At 37.8% G+C, this 21211-nt stretch overlaps 1 protein-coding gene across 7 annotated transcripts in view; it reads left to right on the forward strand.

The window, feature by feature from the left end:
- Positions 1-21211, forward strand: part of fgfr1a (fibroblast growth factor receptor 1a) — a 136380-nt gene that overhangs the window by 92949 nt on the left and 22220 nt on the right. For 4 of the 7 annotated variants that reach the window (XM_039768563.1, XM_039768565.1, XM_039768559.1 and 1 more), the window contains 6 exons: positions 902-991; positions 3180-3352; positions 11188-11311; positions 11840-12030; positions 13292-13442; positions 19408-19610. In XM_039768563.1, coding sequence (XP_039624497.1) covers positions 902-991; positions 3180-3352; positions 11188-11311; positions 11840-12030; positions 13292-13442; positions 19408-19610 — 932 coding nt within the window. Of the gene's footprint in view, positions 1-901; positions 992-3179; positions 3353-11187; positions 11312-11839; positions 12031-13291; positions 13443-15256; positions 15402-19407; positions 19611-21211 lie in introns of all 7 variants that reach the window. The other 3 variants (XM_039768561.1, XM_039768560.1, XM_039768562.1) reach the window with 3 other exon arrangements.

Genomic DNA, 21211 nt, shown 5'->3' on the forward strand with positions numbered 1-21211 from the left:
AGACTCAATTTTTAGGGCACTGTTCCAAAACACCTAGTGATTAAAAGCAAATAAGTTGAATGTTCAGGAATGACCAAAGCAAGTCCAATTCAATGCATACTGCATCATCGTGTTGAAAGCTGCTGTTGTTTTAGGGTCAGTATTCAACTGGATGGTGAATAGGCAACTTTGCAAATAACAATGAGCAAAAACATGCCAACTCTGGAAAGTTCTTGAAATGTTTTCAAAAACGGCTCTACTGGATAATAAGCTTTTTTTTTTTTTTTTTTGAGGTAAAATCTTTATTTTCACATTGACATTATAGTTTTTTCATCAGTGCCAAAATACCTCAACTACAATTTCTTGTTAATCTAGAATGTGTAAAGTCCAAGAAGGCGTGGTGGAACTTTCATTGCTACTGTTTAAGGATATGTGTTGGGGAATGTGAGCTTATTATGAGGTTTATAAAGAGTTTCTCTGTCATTTGGATGTCTTTTAGATGCTCTTAACATAGAGCTTGAGTAAAACAGCTTCAGAGGCCCTGTGATTAATAGCATTGGCGGTTTGAATCCATTTGACTCTGTTAGCAGCAGTAGTCGTCTGCAAACACTCGGTTTTGTCTCTGGAATCCCCTGCATTTAAAGTGTGGCTCATGTAAAAAAAAAAGGGGTTAAATATAAGACAAGATCTGTTGACTTGTGTTTGCATAGGATATTGCCACTGGGTTCGTTTACCTCTTAATCTGTAATTTAAAAAAAAAAAAAAAGGTATACAACAATGAGTTGAATTTTTAGATGCTTATGATTCAGGCCAGTTCTTGGACTCGAGCCTCCTTGGCGGGAGTTCAAATTGCACTTTCTTATATAAACGTATAAATTGCCAGCTAGATCTGAAAATGCTGCTTTCTTTTTTTTCTATACAGCTGATGCCATTCCATCTTCAGAAGATGATGATGATGACGAATCATCATCCGAGGAGAAAGAAGAAACTTCCAGCAGTCAGAAACAAATTCGTAAGTATTTGCAAGAATAAGACGGGGTAGACTGGCTTAACAAAGTGAATTGAACTTGACAGTAAACTGATTTCTGTGTTTTTATCTTCTGCATATTAATGATGTTTTGCAGTATCTTTGTGGTAGTGGTTTTCTTCATTGTGCCATGCAACTCATACTTAAATATAACATTGCTGATTGATTAATTTGGGGATTAGTAACTTCAGGAACCATTGATAGAGCAGCTCACACAAGACTAGAGCATAAACACTAAACGTTTGTCAGGTTGAGTCCATGTGTTCAGCACTTCCTTTTCCTAGTTATTATAAAGACAACATATAAATATAGTTATTTGTTTTTCCTCTTTAATAACAATATTTTATATGTTGTAGTATAATGTATTTATTTTATTTGGTGTTATTTTTAATTAGGTTTTTTTACTTAACAGTATTAAATTCATGGAATATACCAGTGGTCTCAAACTCTGGTCATGAAGGGCTGCAGTAGCTGCAGGTTTTTATTCTAATCCTTTTCTTAATTAGTGACCTGTTTTTGCTGCTATTAAACTTCTTTTGAATTAATTTTAATTGACTTGCTCTTGAAGTCTCAGACCCCTTGTTTCTTTTTCCTTAATTAGCAGCCAAGCATTAATGAAGCAAGCCATGTCCATTATACAATATCTGGAAATAAAGAAAGATGAAGGTCTCAGGGATGTTGATCTGCTTAGATCCCAAAAACTTTTTAACAGTGCTCTTAGAAGAAAGAAAATCAACAATTTCAGAAATGAATGCTATTGCACAAAGAGAACAGCAACAAGCCATAGAATTAAAGAACTGGTTTGGTTAACAACCAAACTTGGTGCCTAATTATGCAACTGTTTGGAGTTTGAGGCCCTGACTTAGCTGGTCTCCTGTTGGCTCACTAATTTCACGTTTCATGTCTTTGTGGGTGCTATTTAAGGAAAGAAATAAAGCAATTCAGAGGAACGATTAAGAAATTCATGAGAATAAACCTTAAAGTCAATTAAAATGAAAGGAAAAGGAGTTAATTAACAGCAAAAACTGGTCACCAATTAAGAAAAGGGTTAGAATGAAAACCTGCAGTTACAGCGGCTCTCCAGGACCGGAGTTTGAGACCACTGGTTTAGAGTATTTTCCACCTTGTTTTTTTTTTTTTTTGTTTTTTTTTAAAAAAAGAAAGTATATAGGCAAATTTGTTTGTGAATTTAGTCTTAGAAAAGACTGAAACAAATTATTTCATCATTTAGGGACATTCCTCTAAATAAGTAAAGAGCATCTCAGGTTTTAGTTTATAGTCCCCTTCATTGACATGAATAATGCTAGTAGATATTATTTTTGTAGTTCTGAAAATGCATCCCTCCACTAGAGGGACCCGTGTGACTAAGAGCACTGATGATACTCAAGTGGTGGGTGGTCATGCGTTTTAGCAAGCCGTTTTCATATCACGGCAACTACTGTCTTCCATTTGAGAGAGAGTGAAAGGAAGACTACATTCTCCAACCACAGTGCCGATAAAAGAAAAATCAAAGATTTTCTTTTAAAATAGTAGCTTAATGAAATGATGTGAAGTGTTTGAATTGTTAAACTACATGTGTGGAAATGCCTTTCTTATTATTGTTACTATTTATTATATTGGTTGCTGCCTTTATCTAATCTGAATTAGAAAAATGCAACCCAAGTGCAAAAAGACAAAGCATCAGAGGACAATTTGTAAAATAACAGAACAAGGTTTGCACTGCTGTTTGCCTCAAGACCTTGCAGTCTAACAAAACTTTATTCAGTTTGCCATTAACTTGATTGGTAAAGACTGACATCCATACTAGAGAGTTAAAAAGTCGAAGCAGTTCCACATCCAAATACGCTTTGTGATGCGGTTTGGTTTCTAGAGGCACCTGGACATCAGAATGAAATCGCTGTAGCCACATGTTACTCAGAAATAAAAATGTAAATGATTGTGTTTTATTTTTTATATTATGAAAGGTGTGCTTGCATATTTTATACATTATACATAGGAACAATCTTTACTGTATGTAAATATGCTTTTAATAAAAATGAAGGACATTTTCCTATCTCTGTTGGAAAAACCAAACCAGCAGACATATATTCAGTCCAAACCAGGTACAGAAAGTGTATATTAAATGTTGCCTGTGTGTTCAGTAATTATTGTTGGTTGTTTCTCTCTGTGCCAGCTGTGCCTCCAAAATGGACACAACCAGAAAAGATGGAAAAAAAGCTCCATGCTGTGCCAGCTGCCAAGACGGTGAAGTTTCGGTGCCCTGCAACTGGCAGTCCTACCCCTTCATTGCGCTGGCTCAAAAATGGGAAAGAGTTCAAGCCGGATCATCGTATTGGCGGGTATAAGGTAGCCGTCACGTGCATGGCACTGCAGTATGTGAATTTGAGTCTGTCTGATAGTTGTAGTGGTTTGTTCAAACACTTTTTGGGATTTTTATATTGTTGGAACCAGAGGGCTGATAGGATTTTTAACCCTGGTTATTGAAAAACTGCATTTGAAAAATTTCCAAATTGGAACTATTACTATTACAAGTATTACAATTAACCTGATAAGAAAAATCAGCACGTCTGGGGAAGCAAAAATTTGTTTTTGTTTCTGTAAAATTTTGCAGATGTAATTTATCCTTGCATCTTCATCTCTTGGTGTGCCTCTGAGTGCTAACCAGCAGTCAGATCATCATCACTGGGCAAACACACAACCTTATTGTGCTGACAAAGTCATTTACACCTTTCCCAGCAGAATTGCTACCATTTGCTCACCAAAGCACAATCTTCAAGCATTGAAAATCTATCCAAAGAAAGATGTCACTATAGCAGGCAAAGTTTCTCAAGTGGCCTTTTTATATGATGACACACACAGTTGAAATTGGTACTACGGATATGGAATGGGTGTGCTGCTGCTTCTCTTTGTTTTATGGAAAGGAAAAAATACTTACAATGTTTAATAATATTCATGTCAAAGTTAACAATGTTTTACAGAAATCTGAAGCACAAACTCACAAAGCTGAAGTTGTGCAAGAAATACAGTAATGGAGGTTTTGAATTGTGGGTGATTTTTAAGAATATATTTTCTTAAAGAAAATTTTAAGAAATATTGAAAGCAGAGAAAGTTTGGCCAAAGGGGGTATTGCAGTATTGTGGTGTACTGACAACAGCGTATTAATGGAAAGGTTATCTCCGGGACAAGTTGGGAATTTTAGTCTTACTTGAGTGGAGGATCCTAGCTGGCTGCATCAATTTTTGTTAGCACTCTTGCCATCGGAGACTTTCTCATGAAAAATATTTATACACAGTAAACAACATTGTGTTTATAATGTGACGACTAGATGAGCACTCAATTTTTGACTTATTTAAGGCAAAGCTATGAACCTAAATTCCACAGACTATTTTGCTTCTCATTTTTACATTAGAAAGAAAACTGGAATCACTGCTAACTGGTCATTTCAGCTTTTCTGAAACTGTAATTCTTTGTTTCCTACCAATGTCTACTAGCACTGTGGTGGCCCCTCTATATAGATCTATCCATGATGGTTATTCATGTTCAGCATTTTAATGTTCATTTCTTTTCTCTTGTTGGTTTTAAACTGATGCAAATAATTGTTGTCAATGCCAGTTTACTGTATTTCCTCCATTCTCTTACTCTCACTTTTTATATGCATTACTTTATAGTGAAGTGGTAAGGTCAATTACTTGCTTTTTGTGTTCATTTTGAAAAACTGGATTTTTATTCCTATTGTGCTCCATGGTCTTTCTATATATTCAGATGTATTTTTCTCCACATACTACATATTAGATATCCTTTCATTTCCCCAGGGCTTGCATTCTAATTTGATAAAGAATGTCAACTTGACTTGGTGTAAGTGTTTACATCAATGTAATGATGATGGAATTGGATTTTAGTTCTCACAATTTTTAGAAAAGGGTAGATGGCCATTAAGTTGCCCCCTTTAAACTTTAGAATTACTACTGTATTCACCAGTCCAAAACTGGGGTTTTAACGAAGTGCTTTTCAGTATAATAGACACTTGAGAAGTCTGAAAAATATGGGCACAATCATCTTACAAGTATGTTTAATGATGCAGATTGTTTCCAACAAAAGCATTGATAGGAGTTGCAAATACTGCTGGAAATGTATCCTCTATTTGAACCATTCCACATCTAGCATGTGAAGTACCGGGGTGCAGGTGCTTTGTTCCACTTCACCAATGGGCATTTGCCAATACCATTGTGACTCACTGTGTTTCTACATGCAAGGGACTTCATTTGTCACAACTGTTTTCCCTTTCTCCTCCCTATACTTTTTCTCCATCTAGTATTACTCTTAAATTCTAGTAATGTTTTCCACGTCCTGTTCTTTCGCGGTCTACCTCTGCAGTTTTAATGGCAAACTTTTTTTTTTTTTTTTTTAAATTATTATAACTGCTGCATGTTTTCCCTAATACCGGTATCTAATTCAGGTTAGTCCTGGTTTTATCTTCTTTGTGCTCAGTGTCATTGTAAATTCAGACCTTAGTAACAGCAGAGGAGAAACAGGAGTGGCATGCTTTTACATCCGGGTCTGGATTGTTACAGAGGAAATTGAATGCCTCAAAGGAGCAATTCTTATTTAACAAAAGAAATGCCTACAGGAGTGCAAGTGTTTCTTTCATAGTATATAAAAACAGAGCTGTAGTTCCGACATGCTCGGGGTGACATGTTGGCCAGGGTTAGGCTTGGTGCCATGAGACAGATAATCTGATGCCACCTTTTAATACTCTGCCAGTGGGTTGCTTGGTGACAGAGCTGCTTGGGTGTAGCTTTGCTCTTTGGCTCTGTTATATTCATAATTGAAAAATTAAAACAAAGGGGGTTATATAAAAGAATAAATGAATTGCCTTTATAAGTGTAGTGCTTTTCAGTAGATGTTGATCAGGCAAGACTTGCTCCTTTTTTTTTTTTAGTTAGGAATACACAAAAATATTTGCATTGCAGGGAATGAAGGAATGGCATTGCCTAATACATCCTAGAGTCTAAATTCCCCAGGCTGTGATTAGAGCCCAGACAGCACTGTTAGACCACACTGCTGATAATGGAATGTGGTTGGCCTTTGGGGTTTTTTGGTATACTTGAAAATGACTCTGCTGGATTTTCTTGGATTCTTTATGCTATTGAGACAAAGACGTGAATTGGCTAGTGGCGCAAAGAGTTTTAACAACTCGCAGGTCCAATCTCATCACTGAATTTGGAGATGGCGCGCATATGTTGACAAAACGTCTGAAGAGCTATTAGCACCTCACACGAAACGGAAACTGTAAACCTCACACTAATTACTGTTTTTACCACACTTTTTTTTTTTTTTTTTCTTTAAACGATGGAATTATAGAAAGACTGCTTCATGTGCTCTTGTGGGCATGCACTTTAAGATTTCTTCCTGTGTACTTCGATATCCTACAGATACAGGACTCTGTTTAGATTCTACTGCTCCAGAAGGGTATACTGGCTTTTGTGCCACGCTCCTTTGAAAAGTTATGCTACAGTAGCTTCATGTTACTAAACATCCATCAGTGAAATAATTTGTAAAAATATTTATGATAGAGCAGTGCTTCTCAACCTGTGGGGCGGGCCCCCCTACGGGGGCGTGAAGATGTGAGAAAAAGAAAACAAGAATCAAAAATCTGAAAAAAAACATCTGTTGAAACCAAAACAAATTAACTTAAACTACATTCTGATGCTAGAACGATAAATATAGAGTTAGATAAATGTTGATAAAAGTTAAGTAGGTATAATAAAATATGCATCAACATTTCAAAAAAAAAAATGTAAAATGAAAACTGTTATGAAAACTTGGGTCGCAAATACTTAAAGGTTGAGAAACGCTGTGATAGAGGATTGATCTGAAAAGTCAGCCAGTTTATAGCAACACTGATGGTACTGTTTAAACCTTGGGGTCCAAATCCCTCCTCTATCCCCCTGCGTGTCTCGTGCTTACTTAGCACAGAATATACACGTCATTCAGCAAAAGTCATGCTTTGTGTTTGAGGTTACTTAGCAGTTAGATATCCCATCTTTGCCCTTCAGCTCTCACACTTGGTCCACCTAACAGACATCTCTTTGCATGCTGACTGATTACTGAGTGTCACTGCTTGATAGGAGGTTATCTGCTATTGTGATTTTGGTACTGAAATAGTGAGCTGTATCTGCTTAGATTAGATTAACTGTGTTAATCCCATGGGGAAATTCAGATTTACTGTAACGGAGCACTACAGTGTTGCGTTTGGTGATGTCTTGCCAGCGATAAAACGTTTATATTTGACTAGATAGCAAGATTATAGAGACACAGTACAATTGCTTCCATTTAAATGTGAGTGTGTAGTTGTAGTGTGATGGTTAGAGCTACTGTCTCAAAGCTTAATATCCTGGTCCCAGCCCTGGCCTGTTGGTGCTTGCACATTCTCCTTCTGTCTATATGTATTTTACCTTGGAGACGACTGGCTTACCTTTGAATTGGCACACTTTGTGAGTGTACCCTGTGATGAGCTGGTACCCCGTGTTGGCCTAGTGCCCTGTCCAGGATTGGTATGTCCCTTGCACCAAGCGCTGGAAGGCTAGGTTCTGGCTTACAGTGACACTGAAATAAGCAGGTTAGCATATGAATAGATATATTTTTTCAGCTGATAAAGAGCAGATTCAGATGCTAGACTAAAATGACATAGACTTGAGTCCTCTTCAGAACCTGAAGGTCCTGGGATAAGAGAGTACTGTACCTGCAACATCTACTGATTATTTTTGGCTTGGGAAGTTAACTGGAAAAGGATGCAAGTGACAGATTACTCTGTGATCAGTCAGAAAATGGAATGACGATCGATTAGCTGTGCTTGTAAATGAGGAGGATGGCTTACTCCCATTGTGAGAGGAGTTGGATGTTTTTGTGAACAAGTTTCAGTGAGAAAAGTAAGCTTAACGGCCACTTGATGCATAGGTGGATTTCTTGCAATTGCTACATTTTGTTTAATAGTTCAAATTATGTTGCCTTCTATTTGAATCTTGAAGGTTTTAGTGCAAGACATTTATATGTACAGTATATAGGTAAGCAGTTTTATGTTTGCATTCTATCTATGCATGATCTATGAAAATGTTTAGTCATTAAACTTGATGTAGTACCCACTCAAGCTGTTAAGTTTCAGGTAGTATGGAATTTTCCTATTTTAGTAATTGAAATAAACGCAAAAAGTCTGCACTCAGTTTTACATTATATTGACAAAGTAAGTGAAACTTTCTAGTCCCCAATAAAATGTCTGTCCATACTAGTGAAAAGTGAAACAGTGGAGCTTTGTTTTGCATGTAGTTTGCAAAATATCCTCTAACGTTCATAATGCAAAACGTAAAACTCACCAAAATGATGTTTTTAAACTTGTTTGTGGGGGAAAACAAAGACTATTGCTCCCAAAGGGAAGTCCTGTGGCCAAAACTATACTGTCCCTTTCCTCCATCTTCCTCCAATGCTACCGTTTCCACCGCTCTAATCTTACTAAGCTCCATCTGTGCGGCTTTGCAAAGTCTAAGCTTTCCTTATGCACATTCATGCTGCCAGTTCTCACTTGTGCCACTCGGGCAGAATCGTCCTAGAGGGTTGCTGGTAGTCAGACACCCAAGCCAATGGATTTTTACTGAGAAATGGTGACTCTGTAGTGCTAGCAGGTATGTGATCTCTCTCTGCATCCCCCCCACAACACCGAAATAAATTATGCTATGCTTCTGCACACAAGACAAATATATATGGTAATAGCTTGAGTTTTACTAGGTTGGGAAATGCTGTTTGTTGAAAAAACTTTTTGCAAAGTAAAAATGTGTTTCACTGTGAATTCAGTTTTCCACAAATCTGTTCCCTCCTCACTAATCAACACCAACTCCAAAATTATCACATACCAGGTATGTGCAATAACATGCCATTTTTGGTCTTGTAACCATAATTTCTGAGCATGACATTAAAAACATTGACTGTTCAGCGTGCTTTTAGCAAACACAGCATCACATCACTACCACCTGACGGTTGTTCCTGGTCTCTCTTTCTGACCACTGCACTAATAGATATAACTTTTTCTACTACCCATGTAAAAATGTTTTTAAAGATTTCACAATGCTGCCTGTCATAACCTGTTTCAACTTATGTATGTATTTTGTTGGCTTGTTTTGCCGCTGTCTGTGTCAGAATCACATTACCAAGGACGATGAAATCAAGCCGCTGAGGAGTGCCAACTTTAAAGTAGAAATGACAGGCAGTTACTAATAACATTTGTTAAAAGTTCTCATGGCGTATCCTCATTATAAATCAACTGGTTCACACGAATTGAATAATTAAATACAATCCATATAAAATCACTTTAAAGGTTGTTTTGTATCATAGTGATTTACAATTTGTATGCATTGCTAGAAGCACAGCTTTGCCTTGCAAAATGAATTGTGAAACAGGCTATTTATTGCAAACGGCTTGCTGTAAAATCTCTTGCATTAAGAATATGGATGTCAGAAGAGCCACACTTTGGTACCCAGTTGAAACGAAACTTCCTAAAATAGATAGATAGACAGATACTTTATTAATCCCAAGGGGAAATTCACATAATCCAGCAGCAGCAGCATACTGATACAAAAAAAAATATTAAATTAAAGAGTAATAAAAATGCAGGTAAAAACAGACAATAACTTTGAATAATGTTAACGTTTACCCCACCTGGGTGAAATTGAAGAGTCGCATAGTGTGGGGGAAGAACGATCTCCTCAGTCTGTCAGTGGAGGAGGACAGTAACAGCAGTCTGTCAATGAAGCTGCTCCTCTGTCTGGAGATAATCCTGTTCAGTGGATGTAGTGGATTCTCCATGATTGACAGGAGCCTGCTCAGCGCCCGTCGCTCTGCCACGGATGTCAACCTGTCCAGCTCCATACCTACAATAGAGCCTGCCTTCCTCACCAGTTTGTCCAGTCGTGAGACATCCCTCTTCTTTATGCTGCCTCCCCAGCACACCACCGTGTAGAAGAGGGCGCTCGCCACAACCGTCTGATAGAACATCTGCAGCATCTTATTGCAGATGTTGAAAGACGCCAGCCTTCTAAGGAAGTATAGTCGTCTCTGTCCTCTCTTGCACAGAGCATCAATATTGGCAGTCCAGTCCAATTTATCACCCAGCTGCACTCCCAGGTATTTATAGGTCTGCACCCTCTGCACACAGTCACCTCTGATGATCACGGGGTCCATGAGGGGCCTGGGCCTCCTAAAATCCACCACCAATATATGATGGTATTAGCTTTTTTTTTTTTTTTTTGTATTGGTATTTCTATGCTGAAAAGTCACTCTTGCATAAATGGAAGTAGATGAATTACTCCAGAAGGTGCAGTAATATGCGAGTAAAAACTACAAAAATGGTTCACAGTGGTAATGATACAGCACAGAATATACACAATTCATACAGCAGAAGTCATGCCTGGAAATACTTTGTGTTTGAGATAGGAGAACTGCAGTGTTCAGTTGCAGGAATTGTGCTGCTTGTTATTATAATAAAAAATCCAAAACACACACGCACACAGGCTTTAGTCATTGCTACTTTTTATCCCACTGTGAAGTTAGTTCAGAAGTAGATTTATGTATGCTCTGAAAATGCAGAGATGTGACCAGTTAAATGGGAGTTGTAATCGTGTCAGAAATTTGTAATACAGTGTCCAACAAAGTGCTGAAAAAGGAATGGGGGCTTTGAATTCCTACTCAAATGTTTTTAATTTTCTGACCAGTTTATAAAGCTCAGGGTCACAGGACAACTCTACAAGCATCTACTGTTTTAGATTTATATTTACATTAAAATTGTTGTCTTTTTATTGTACAGATGGCATATATTTGCTTCCTGTTTGGGTCTTGTTGAATGTGAGCCTGTTACCAGTAAGCATTGCAAATGAAAAACCAAACCTACATGGATATTAAAACTTACAAATTTTAGAAAATAAATGCAGGAAAAACAAGAAGTTCCTTTGCTTTCTGTCCACTGGAGAGCACAGAACCTGAATTTTGAAACGGGTTATGGAGAACCTTAGGCAGGCTTTTAGTCTTTTCCAAGTCATCCCTTGTTATGCTGATCATTACTGTCTGCCTGACACTTAGATGTGCAACGTTCTGCTTATCTTGACAGTTTATTTGATCAAAATGTTTGTTCCCAATAGGTGCGCTACCAGACATGGAGTATTATCATGGAATCTGTGGTTCCTTCAGATCGGGGCAACTACACGTGTGTGGTAGAGAATAAATATGGAAACATCAATCACACATATCAGCTTGACGTTGTCGGTGAGTAAGCTTCACAATTCATTCTCATTCGGATTTAACTTGTAGCACTCGTCTATGGTGCCAGGGCCCAGTGGAGATGACAGAGTCTACTGATCATGAAGTTTTTTCTGGAGCTTCTAATGAAGAAAGGCATAGACTAAAAGCTCTCTTCCAGACTGCATGCAAATTGAATGGGCACCACAAAGTATTCTTTGCTGCTTACACTCTGCCTGAAAATTGCTGGGATAAGCTAGGACCTGCTATTCAAATGTTTGGAGGTTTATTAAAGTGATGATAATATGGAGCAGTAGCAATTACTGAAGTGGATGGTTGAGATGAGAAAACAGTGGTTATCTAAGGGTAATTGTAGTACTCTGGGAAAACAAACTCATAAACTGTGCCTTTTTGGCTTGGATGGAGAAGGTCTTGGTTGTAAAGTCGTTTTATAAGTCTAAATTCTGCACATCACCCATCCCATTTTACTTGTCTTGGGTTACTTTCAATGTTCTCGTGCTCCAACTCTGCTACCTTCTGCTGTTTGTGTTCCAGAGCGTTCCCCCCACAGACCCATCTTGCAGGCTGGCCTTCCTGCCAACCGCACTGCCGTCTTGGGCAGTGATGTCGAGTTTTTCTGCAAAGTCTACAGTGACCCACAGCCCCACATTCAATGGCTGAAGCACATAGAGGTCAATGGCAGCCGCTTGGGACCAGACGGGCATCCATTCGTTCAGGTTCTCAAGGTAAATGTTAATTCTATATGAGTCCTATAATTCTTTTGCATTATAAGTTTGTGATCTCAAAGAGTGGAGGCCAGACAAACCTTGTTGGAGTTTAATATGTACACTTATAATTGCTGTAAATTAGTCTACCCCTGAAAAACTGAGCTATTGGCTTTCCCTTAAACGATCAGGTTCCCCATACAGTTAGTTGTTCTTTTCCATTCTACTGTCCCAGTGTCCAAGTTTACTTATAATAAGAGACTCATTTTACATAAAGCACAACTGATGCTTGGATTTATAGCATCTCTGCCAAGATTGATGGAGATAACAGTATAAGGCCGAAAAGTGAAGATTAATGTGAGCTCTCTTCTACCCTGCAATGGTCTACCTTCATGTTGCTTAAAAATGGTATTGACTCACTTGTATTATTTTTCAGCACATGATGGCCTTTAGTTCTATGTACTTCCTTTAAACCATTTTAAAATGCTTCCCTAAATATGAAGCTCATTAAAACAAATTATTTATAAAATGTGAAGTTTGCCACAATACAATATCACTGTGATACTTCATATTTGACAGATGGCTTTCCCCGGCGCAACTTAAAAAATGCGTGTATAAATATTTTATGATACTGTATATTTTTTATAAATTGTTTCCGTATACAGTATGTTCTCATTGAAACACAGATTAGTTAAGTGATTTGCTTATGATCAAACTGCAAGTCAAAGGATAGATTAAACCAGTAAGCATGTGGCTTATAGTCCACTGTCCTAATCAGTGTAGCACCCTAATTATCCTGATTACTGCATAGTGGCACACTGCTGGTTTGTTAAATCAGAAGAGACCGCAAACAGACCTCACTGTCTCCAATTTGGCTTGCTTTAACTTTGACACGTGGGTTGACGCTTGATTTTATAGTTTAAGCATTTGATTTTTCCCAGTTGAGCGAATGACCCAATAAGAGGAAGCATAATTTGGTTTGGCAGAGAGAGCAAGCACCTTATGGTGGCGTCCCTTGAATCTGATAATTGAGCCCATTAGCATTTCTATCCTTCTAACAGAAAAAATAATCAGCACTGTTAGCTGAGTAGAGAAATTCTAATGTTTTATAGAAATCGCCCATCATGCAGCCAGGAAACTAAAGAAGGTGATCTGATGAATATATGTCTGGCCAGTCAGTGAGCGGACACCACTAGCTTGTAGATACCATCCTGCAGAGCTCTGACCCTTCACTGCTAAGTTATTTCACAGTTGTTGTCTCTCATTGATTTGTTTTCCCTAGCATTCTGGGATAAATAGCTCAGACGCGGAGGTGCTGACCCTGTACAATGTGACGGAGGAGGAAAGTGGAGAGTATATTTGTAAAGTTTCCAATTATATAGGAGAAGCCAATCAGTCTGCGTGGCTCACGGTCACCAGACCAGAGGCAAGAGGTAATTTCTCTGAAACAAAGTGTACAACCCAACATCTACACAAACCAGCAATCTGGTCCTTGGCTTAGTGGGCCGTAAATGTCAAAATGGCTTCTCTCCTTCCTCCCACTTGCATTTTTTTTTTTTTTTGGGTTTCCCCGCTTTCCTTTTGAATGGTGTTTAACACCCATGGAAAATCGCCACATTAGTGATGAGATCACAGTTTTGAACTTGTTTTAACTCTCTCACACTCTCACATTAGTTGTCTTCTTTCTGCACTTCATTGTTTCTTTTGATAATCATATCTTAACTCCTCATCTTTTTGTTTTCTGTATACTTTTTTTAACCTTTACCAGCTAATTTTTGTTACATTCTGATGTATTTGTTTTTTGTTTTTTTTCTATCCGGCATGTCAAATCTAATTGTAGGCATCAGTCCATTTGAAATAAAATGTAGGATTTTTGGAAATAAGTAAATAAAAAGAAATTATTGCAAAGTTCCAAGGTAATCAACTTATTTCAAGATGCAACCTAAATTAACTGAAATAAGTAATGAAATGCCGATAATGTAAACTTGACCTTAATCATTTATAAATGTTAAAATCCAAGACAATTTCTTGAGAAACCAAACCAAGATCTTTCCTTTATTAAAAAAGGAATTTACAAGGCTATTGAATTGAAAATGAGTGGTGGCTCTGAGGCTAAGGATCTGCACTGGTATCCTGAAGGTTGCCGGTTCGAATCCCTGTCACTGCCAAAAGAGATCGTACTCTGCTGGGCCCTTGAGCAACGCCCTTAACCTTCAGTTGCTCCAGGGGTGCTGTACAATGGCTGACCCTGCGCTCTGACCCCATGGGATATGCGAAAACGAACAAATTCCTAATACAAGAAATTGTATAAGGCGAAATAAAGAACAAAAAAAAAAGTTAAGAAAAATCATAAGACATGAAATGATTTTTATATTAACAATTCCATGTAATTCGTTCATTTCACAAATGGTGCTGTGAAGCATTTTGGGATGTCCTGATGTATACTGTAGTTATAAAAGGCTGGTGCATTGTTATTAGGTCCTAGATGGATTTAGAATTCTAGACACCAATTTGACCATTTTCAGAGTGATGTGTGTCTTTAACAGATCAACTGATTATGATCAAATTCCTCACTCAGATGTTTGAACCCTACTGATATTAGAGTATTAGTTCATGAGAACTTCTTGCTAAATATGATTTTCTTAACATCTACTTAGCGATACCCTTAACCATATTCAGTTCTTGCACTTAAACAGGGTCTTAACATTCATTACTTTTACTGACACCATTTTTATTTTAATTTTTTAAATATTGCCCTGAAACCTAGGGTTTAAAACATGGCATGCTGCTTTCATACTAGCCTGTCAAACTCTCTTTATCTGTGTGTCTTCCAAACTGTGGTCAGTGTGCTCTGTGTGGGCAGATTTTTTTCCATGTCTCCCATCTCGTGCATGTAGAGATGGAATTAAAGGAAACTAGGCTACAGAATTTGGTGATGGGTCAGTACCAGCTGTTCAATTTAACCCTTTCCTCCCCCAGACTAACAGGGTTTTAAGAAGACTGAGGGGTGTATGAAGGTTGTCTCCAATTTCTGGCTTAGGGTAAAGGAATGGCAAAGTAGGGGTTAAATTGTGAGCCACAAAGAATCAACCAGAATGGCTGCTTTAACAGCAGATATACCCCTACTGACCCCTTCCTGCCCTATTGCCCACCCCTCCTCTTCTGGTGTCCTTTTGCGCCTTTTCTAAAAGGCGCTTGCTTTCCTACTTTTTTTTTTTTGTCGGTTTGCTTCCATTTTCTCTTCTAGACTGCCGGGGTTAACACGACGGACAAGGAAATGGAAGTCCTCCATTTAAGGAATGTGTCTTTTGAGGATGCTGGGGAGTATACGTGCTTGGCAGGGAATTCTATCGGGGTGTCTCATCATTCTGCATGGTTGACAGTTCTTAAAGGTATACATGGGTTTACTTTCTCTCACTCTCTCTCTCTCTCTCTCTCTCTCTTTTCTTTTCACCCCATCCCACTCCCCTTCCTGATCCCATTTCCTCAATATTGACCATCATATTAGCACCATTTTTGGAGTTAAGTCAGAAAGTAATGTACCTAATTAATAATCATAGAAACTATTTGAATTTTTGAGCAAAATTTTTTGTCCCTAATACTTTTGTTAATAATTTTTTTTAAAAAATCCAACATTCCAGCACTGTAAGTGAAGGTGATATTAGTATACCGAAAAAGACCTTTGTACTGGAAAAGTATCATTTAAATAAAATTAACAAGACTGAGGAACTTCCCCAATGGTAAATTTGTGCTTCTAAAAATTAGTCTGTTGTATTTTTTCATGTTGAAGTATGTGGCGTTAGACGTGATCAGCTCAGTGTGAAAATGCTACATTAAAGGGATAAGATCAATATACATTTTAACAAGAATTTGAATGCATTCTGTCATTTTACGGGTCTCTAGGAAATTTTATAGTTATTGACTGAAATATATTTTTGTGTGCAAACATAACATTCTGAATGCAAAGAGTTCTCATTTCCAGCTTAGGCTTGAGTAGCTTTGCATTAAATTTCTGGTACCGTTGGCAGCTTAGTTTTCAGGTGAAGTACTGAATAACTAAAATTGTCTGTGAGAATGCGTCAATTTTTGTGCCACCTTTTGATGCACCAAAATGTTCAGTAAACCATTTTACGTCAGAAACGGCTTAATTCAAATTTTTCAAGGCATAACTTTTACTTCTGTTCTAAAAAAAAAAAAAAATAAATAAACAACATGAAACTGGTCAATTGGTCGCACTCCACTTCTGAGTTGTTTAGAGATGGCACTCTTAATGCGAAAGTTTATTTTATCCCCCAATCTGGGGGCAAACTTAACCCTCATATGTGAATTAAGATCCTACCTGCACAAATATAAACTGAATACTTTTTACAGTGATTTTTGAAGACTTTGACATAGTTTTATAAGCAGTGTCTGCTTACCCATTCTTTAAGTGTCTGAATGATAGGTTTTCATTCTAAGTGGAGAAGACCATAAAACTTAAAACTAATTATAGGAGAATACCACTCAAATAGTATCTCGCTGTACCTTCCTGATAAAATAAAACACCTATACTCCTCACTGAATGTTTATAACTAGTTTAACAATAAAAATAGCTAAATGACTCCTTCCTAATAGATGTAACTTTAGGCTAGCAGCATATGATTGCTCCCCTCCCTTTCAATTCCCTCTCCCTCCTTCTCTTTCTTTTATGGCATCTCATTTCTGGAGCATGCCCAGTTACAGCTTCCTGACTTGCTGTCAGAAGGGTGCTTGACTGATCTCATGGGGCTGACGCTGATAATTGGTTAATCTTTCTAAAGGAAGTTTCCTTTTCTTGGTAAAGAGTCAAACTTCCACAATTATCAGTCTGTCACAATAAGATCACCTCCCGGGGGTCACTCTGTTTCTTTTGTTTTCATCTGAATTAATTGGGTGTTGGTTGTGGGTGGACTTTCATTATTTCCCCTTGACTTAACCTTCTCTCTGCCCAACTTGTGCAAAGGAGGAAGGCTGCGAGTCCGTTTAGGTGCCTCATTCTACCTTTTGGGGATAATTCCAGTGGTGCTTTATTTTTTTTTTTTTTTTTTTTATTTCTTCCCCCGCCTAATAATTTGTTTTTGCACAGTTTGTTAACGTTGTTTAGACCATAAGCTTAAAAGCTACTCCACTTTTGATGCCAGTCCAGTATGTTCAAAAAAGCCATTTGGCACTAACAAACCTTTTAAACGTGAGGTGGTGTTGGACAAGTACACCTTTTTATTTTTTTTTTAATTTTCTACTCTGATAGAAAAATATCATTATTCCAGTCCCAACTCTGTATTACACAGATCTTAATATGTATCCTATGTAGACTGTATCCCAGAAACAAAAATGTTCAATTCTTTCATGAGATTTCAGAAGACTTGCCATGTATATGAGGGTGACGGGGAAGTGAGTGTTACAAGTGAAATAGAATTGGGGATAAAAAATGGTTAAGCTCAAATAAAAGGGGTTGGGGAGCTCAGTTTTTGGTGGTAGCTTTTCATTTTTGTCCTCTGCATAGAATTACTTTAAAAGCTACTGGAATTTCTTCAAAGGGCAGGCGGCCTAGACGGAAAGTAGGTGGGTGGGAGTTCTGGTGGGATTAAAATTTGGGGAAAAAAATGAATTAGAAGCCTTCTTTGCTACTTTGTGTTACTGCCAGCCTCCTCATTTCTGTGCATGAGGCCAGGATTTCAAATGTTGTTGTCTTTTGAGAGCATTCGAGTTCACATAAGCTTTCAACCAGCCTGGTCATTGCAGTTTTAGGTATTTTAAAAATGGCCACCATAAAGCCTTGAGATCCTCCCCTGCAGTTGGACACATTATAGAGTCCCACATGATCTTTAAACCTATGACCTATTTCATTTCATCAAAACGGTTCTAAATCACACTAATGTTAATAAACAGTGATTTCAGAATTTGTGAGTTTTCCTAGTTTTAATTAGACTACTCTCAACCCTTGAGTTGTATTAAGTGGGTCTGAGAATTTTATATTTAATCTTTTCCTGACATATCTGGTATTCTCAGCTCTACTTTAAAGAACTGTACTTGGAAATTGGTCTTTGCGTGCAGGTTACAATTTAAGGCACATCCCTTTACACTCCTTTATGCACTTTTACAAAGAAAAAATGAAAAATTCAAGGTCTGTTCCAGTCTAGTCATTAGTTATTCATTAGGTTAAAACACTTTTTCCATCTTTTTTTGTTTTGAACCCCCACCCTTGTTGTCTTAACCTCTTTATGATCCAGTATGAATGGATAACTGTAGAACCTCCAGGGAAACTACACAAAAGTGGATTCCTGGGCTACGTGTTTTTCACACCTTTGGCAAGGTCTCCTTATGAATAAAAGGGTCTCGTTTTGAATGCACTTTCATTGATGCTTCACATTAAATGAGCTGAAGTGAGTGATATGCATAGGACCAGTGCTGGCAAAATATCCTTCTGGCCATGAAGAAATCCCCAACATATATTGGCACATATATTGATCTTTTACAGTGAAAGAAAAGCTTTAAAGTAATAAGACAGAACCAAAAAAAAAAAAAGAGCACATTAGTTGAATAACTATTCATACTTATTAATGTACATTAAGTGGGTTTAGGCAATGAACAGATGGAGAAATAGGTGAATTAAAGGAGACTGGTTTTGCAAATTGCAAACCCTTAGGTGAAAGCTTATGTTGAACTTAAGCATTTTAGAGAAACTCGTCTGTTGTTAAGGAATGGGAGCTGGCTGTGATCAATCCAAGTTAAATATGGTGGGGGAAAAATGAAAAATGTGCAATGTAGCATTGATATAAGGAAGCACTACATTATGCGCATGCATCTTGTGGCTGTAGCGTCTCTGTACATGTGTGTGGTACAAAGGTATGCACACTGTGAATATCAAAATTCTGCACATCATTATAGAAATGTCAGCCTTTTGTTTGTGTAATAATTTTATTTTTGTTAAAGGATCCATCTGTTAAAATTTTAAAGCTATCAATGGGCAAGTAATTTTGAAAAGGCCCGATGTTTGTCTTAAATTTATTTTTTTACATCAGCAAAATCTGAAAATGTTCAATAAGCGTGTGTAGACTTGATGTCCACAGTGTATATACTGTGCAAGTGTGTGCAGTAAAGTTGGTTTTACATTATTGTGATTTACACATAATTCACAGTATACATTTCCATACTTAAATGTAAAAATAAAAAATAAGTTTGCGGAATTATGTTTTATAAATGATTGCCTAAGCTTTTTTTTTTATTATTATTATTATATAAATACTTATACAATGTTAGACCATTTCATATTGCGATGCATCAAGGCTGCGGTTGTGTGTGTGTGTGCGCGCATGCATGAATGTACTGGGATGTATTAGATGGTCTGCTAACTGATATATCCTCCCACCCTCACCCCAGAGGTGCAAGACCCTCCCTCGCCCATCTCCAACCAGTTCTACTTTGAGGTGCTGATCTACTGCGTTGGAGCCTTCCTCATCTCCTGCATGGTGGTCATTGCCATCATCTTCAGGATGAAGAGCACATCCAAGAAGAGCGACTTTAATAGCCAACTAGCTGTTCACAAACTTGCTAAGAGCATCCCACTACGGAGACAGGTAACAGAAAGTAGATACGGGGTTTGACAGACATTTTCTCGTAGTGGGTTTTCCTTCACAGCTCAATGGTTCTTGTTTTATGTAGCAGCTGTTTGAGCAGCCTTCATCATATGGAGTCTAATTTTTTTTATTTTTATTTTTCGTTGTTTATGAGCCTGCATACGAATTTTAGGTTGATGGCCAGTGTGAAGATATGAGGTACAAATAATTAAACTATTGATTGATAGGTTTTTATTAACCATTCAGGAGGATTTGAGAAACCATGTGATGTCAATTTGGCAACATTTAGGCTGTAATCTGCACCATTCTCGTATATCACTGCATTCATAACGCTCTGTTTATGACGAGTCAGGCCAGGGAATGCAGTTCCAACAAGAGACTGTTACATGTAAAAGAACTACTGAGATTTGGCCGTCTACAAAGTAGAGACAGAGACTACATTGAGATGGAGGAGCACTTGCCATCTCTTTTGGAAATTTAATGTGCCCTCCGTAAGTGAGGGTACCCAACTTTGCTTCCCAGTGTGCTGGGTACGCACAACAAAACTCACTAAGACCGATGTCTTCAAAGTGTAACAAGGCCAAAGCATAAAAAGCATTTTTCACACAATTTAGCACTTGGAGAAAGTGCAGGTCCAGGTTAAATAGGGACAGTTTCACATCACGGCTGTAATTTTAAAAAGTGTTTAGATTTCTAATTCCTGAAAAGACTTAATGTGACAAGTTAATGGATGTTTAAGGTAGCAGACATACTGTTCAATTGCAGGTACCCATCACCTGCTGAATAAGAGGAACTGAAGCACAACAGAAGGATGTAGAGTGCTAGATATTTAAAATGTGCTGCAGCACTACATAAAGCTCACTCTTGTTCGGTTCACTGCCAAAAAAGTTATTCACAGCTATCTGTTAGCGGGAAGTGTAAAGCTGAGCTCTAATTGATATCCTCTCTAGTGATCCCTACGGAGGGTAGAGCAACCTGACCTTACAATAGACGGGGAAACTATTTTTCCATGCTGTCTGCTGTACTGACATCAGTGAGTTTATTTGCATTTATTTACTGGCAGATCAGTCAATCTTTAGAGCGTTACTATAGTAGCTGCTGGTCACCGTCTGATAACCGTCTGACCACAAGGTGCACGATGGATGTGCTGTGACACAGGGTAGGCTTTGGCATCTCTAGACCCTACTGTATATTTAAATGAACAAGTTAGAATTTATTTTTTTTTTTCTGTAATATAGAAATTTTCCTAGTAGCTCTTAGCTTCCTTGCACATGACCTTCATTTGCTCTTAGAGTTGGATCTCCAATTCAACTTTCCATAACAGCAGCAACATGATCAACTTTCTGCACTAGCACTTAATTTAGAGAGGAATGCCCTGGAACAGGCAAACTGACCTCAGTTTCTCCATGTAGTAACTGCATGCTGACTTGAAGTCTTGCAACCTCTCTCAGACCCTCCCTGACCACACTAGTTGTGTTTCTGAATTGATCTCTCTATCATTTGTCAATCCTTGGTAGTTAGGTACTACCACTTAGCTGCCTCTGCATTTCCATAAAGACTTGCAGGATGTCATCTACTACCAATTTTGGTTTTCTTTGTTGTGGAGG

Source organism: Polypterus senegalus, chromosome 11, assembly GCF_016835505.1.
Source record: "Polypterus senegalus isolate Bchr_013 chromosome 11, ASM1683550v1, whole genome shotgun sequence".
Lineage (NCBI taxonomy): Eukaryota > Metazoa > Chordata > Cladistia > Polypteriformes > Polypteridae > Polypterus > Polypterus senegalus.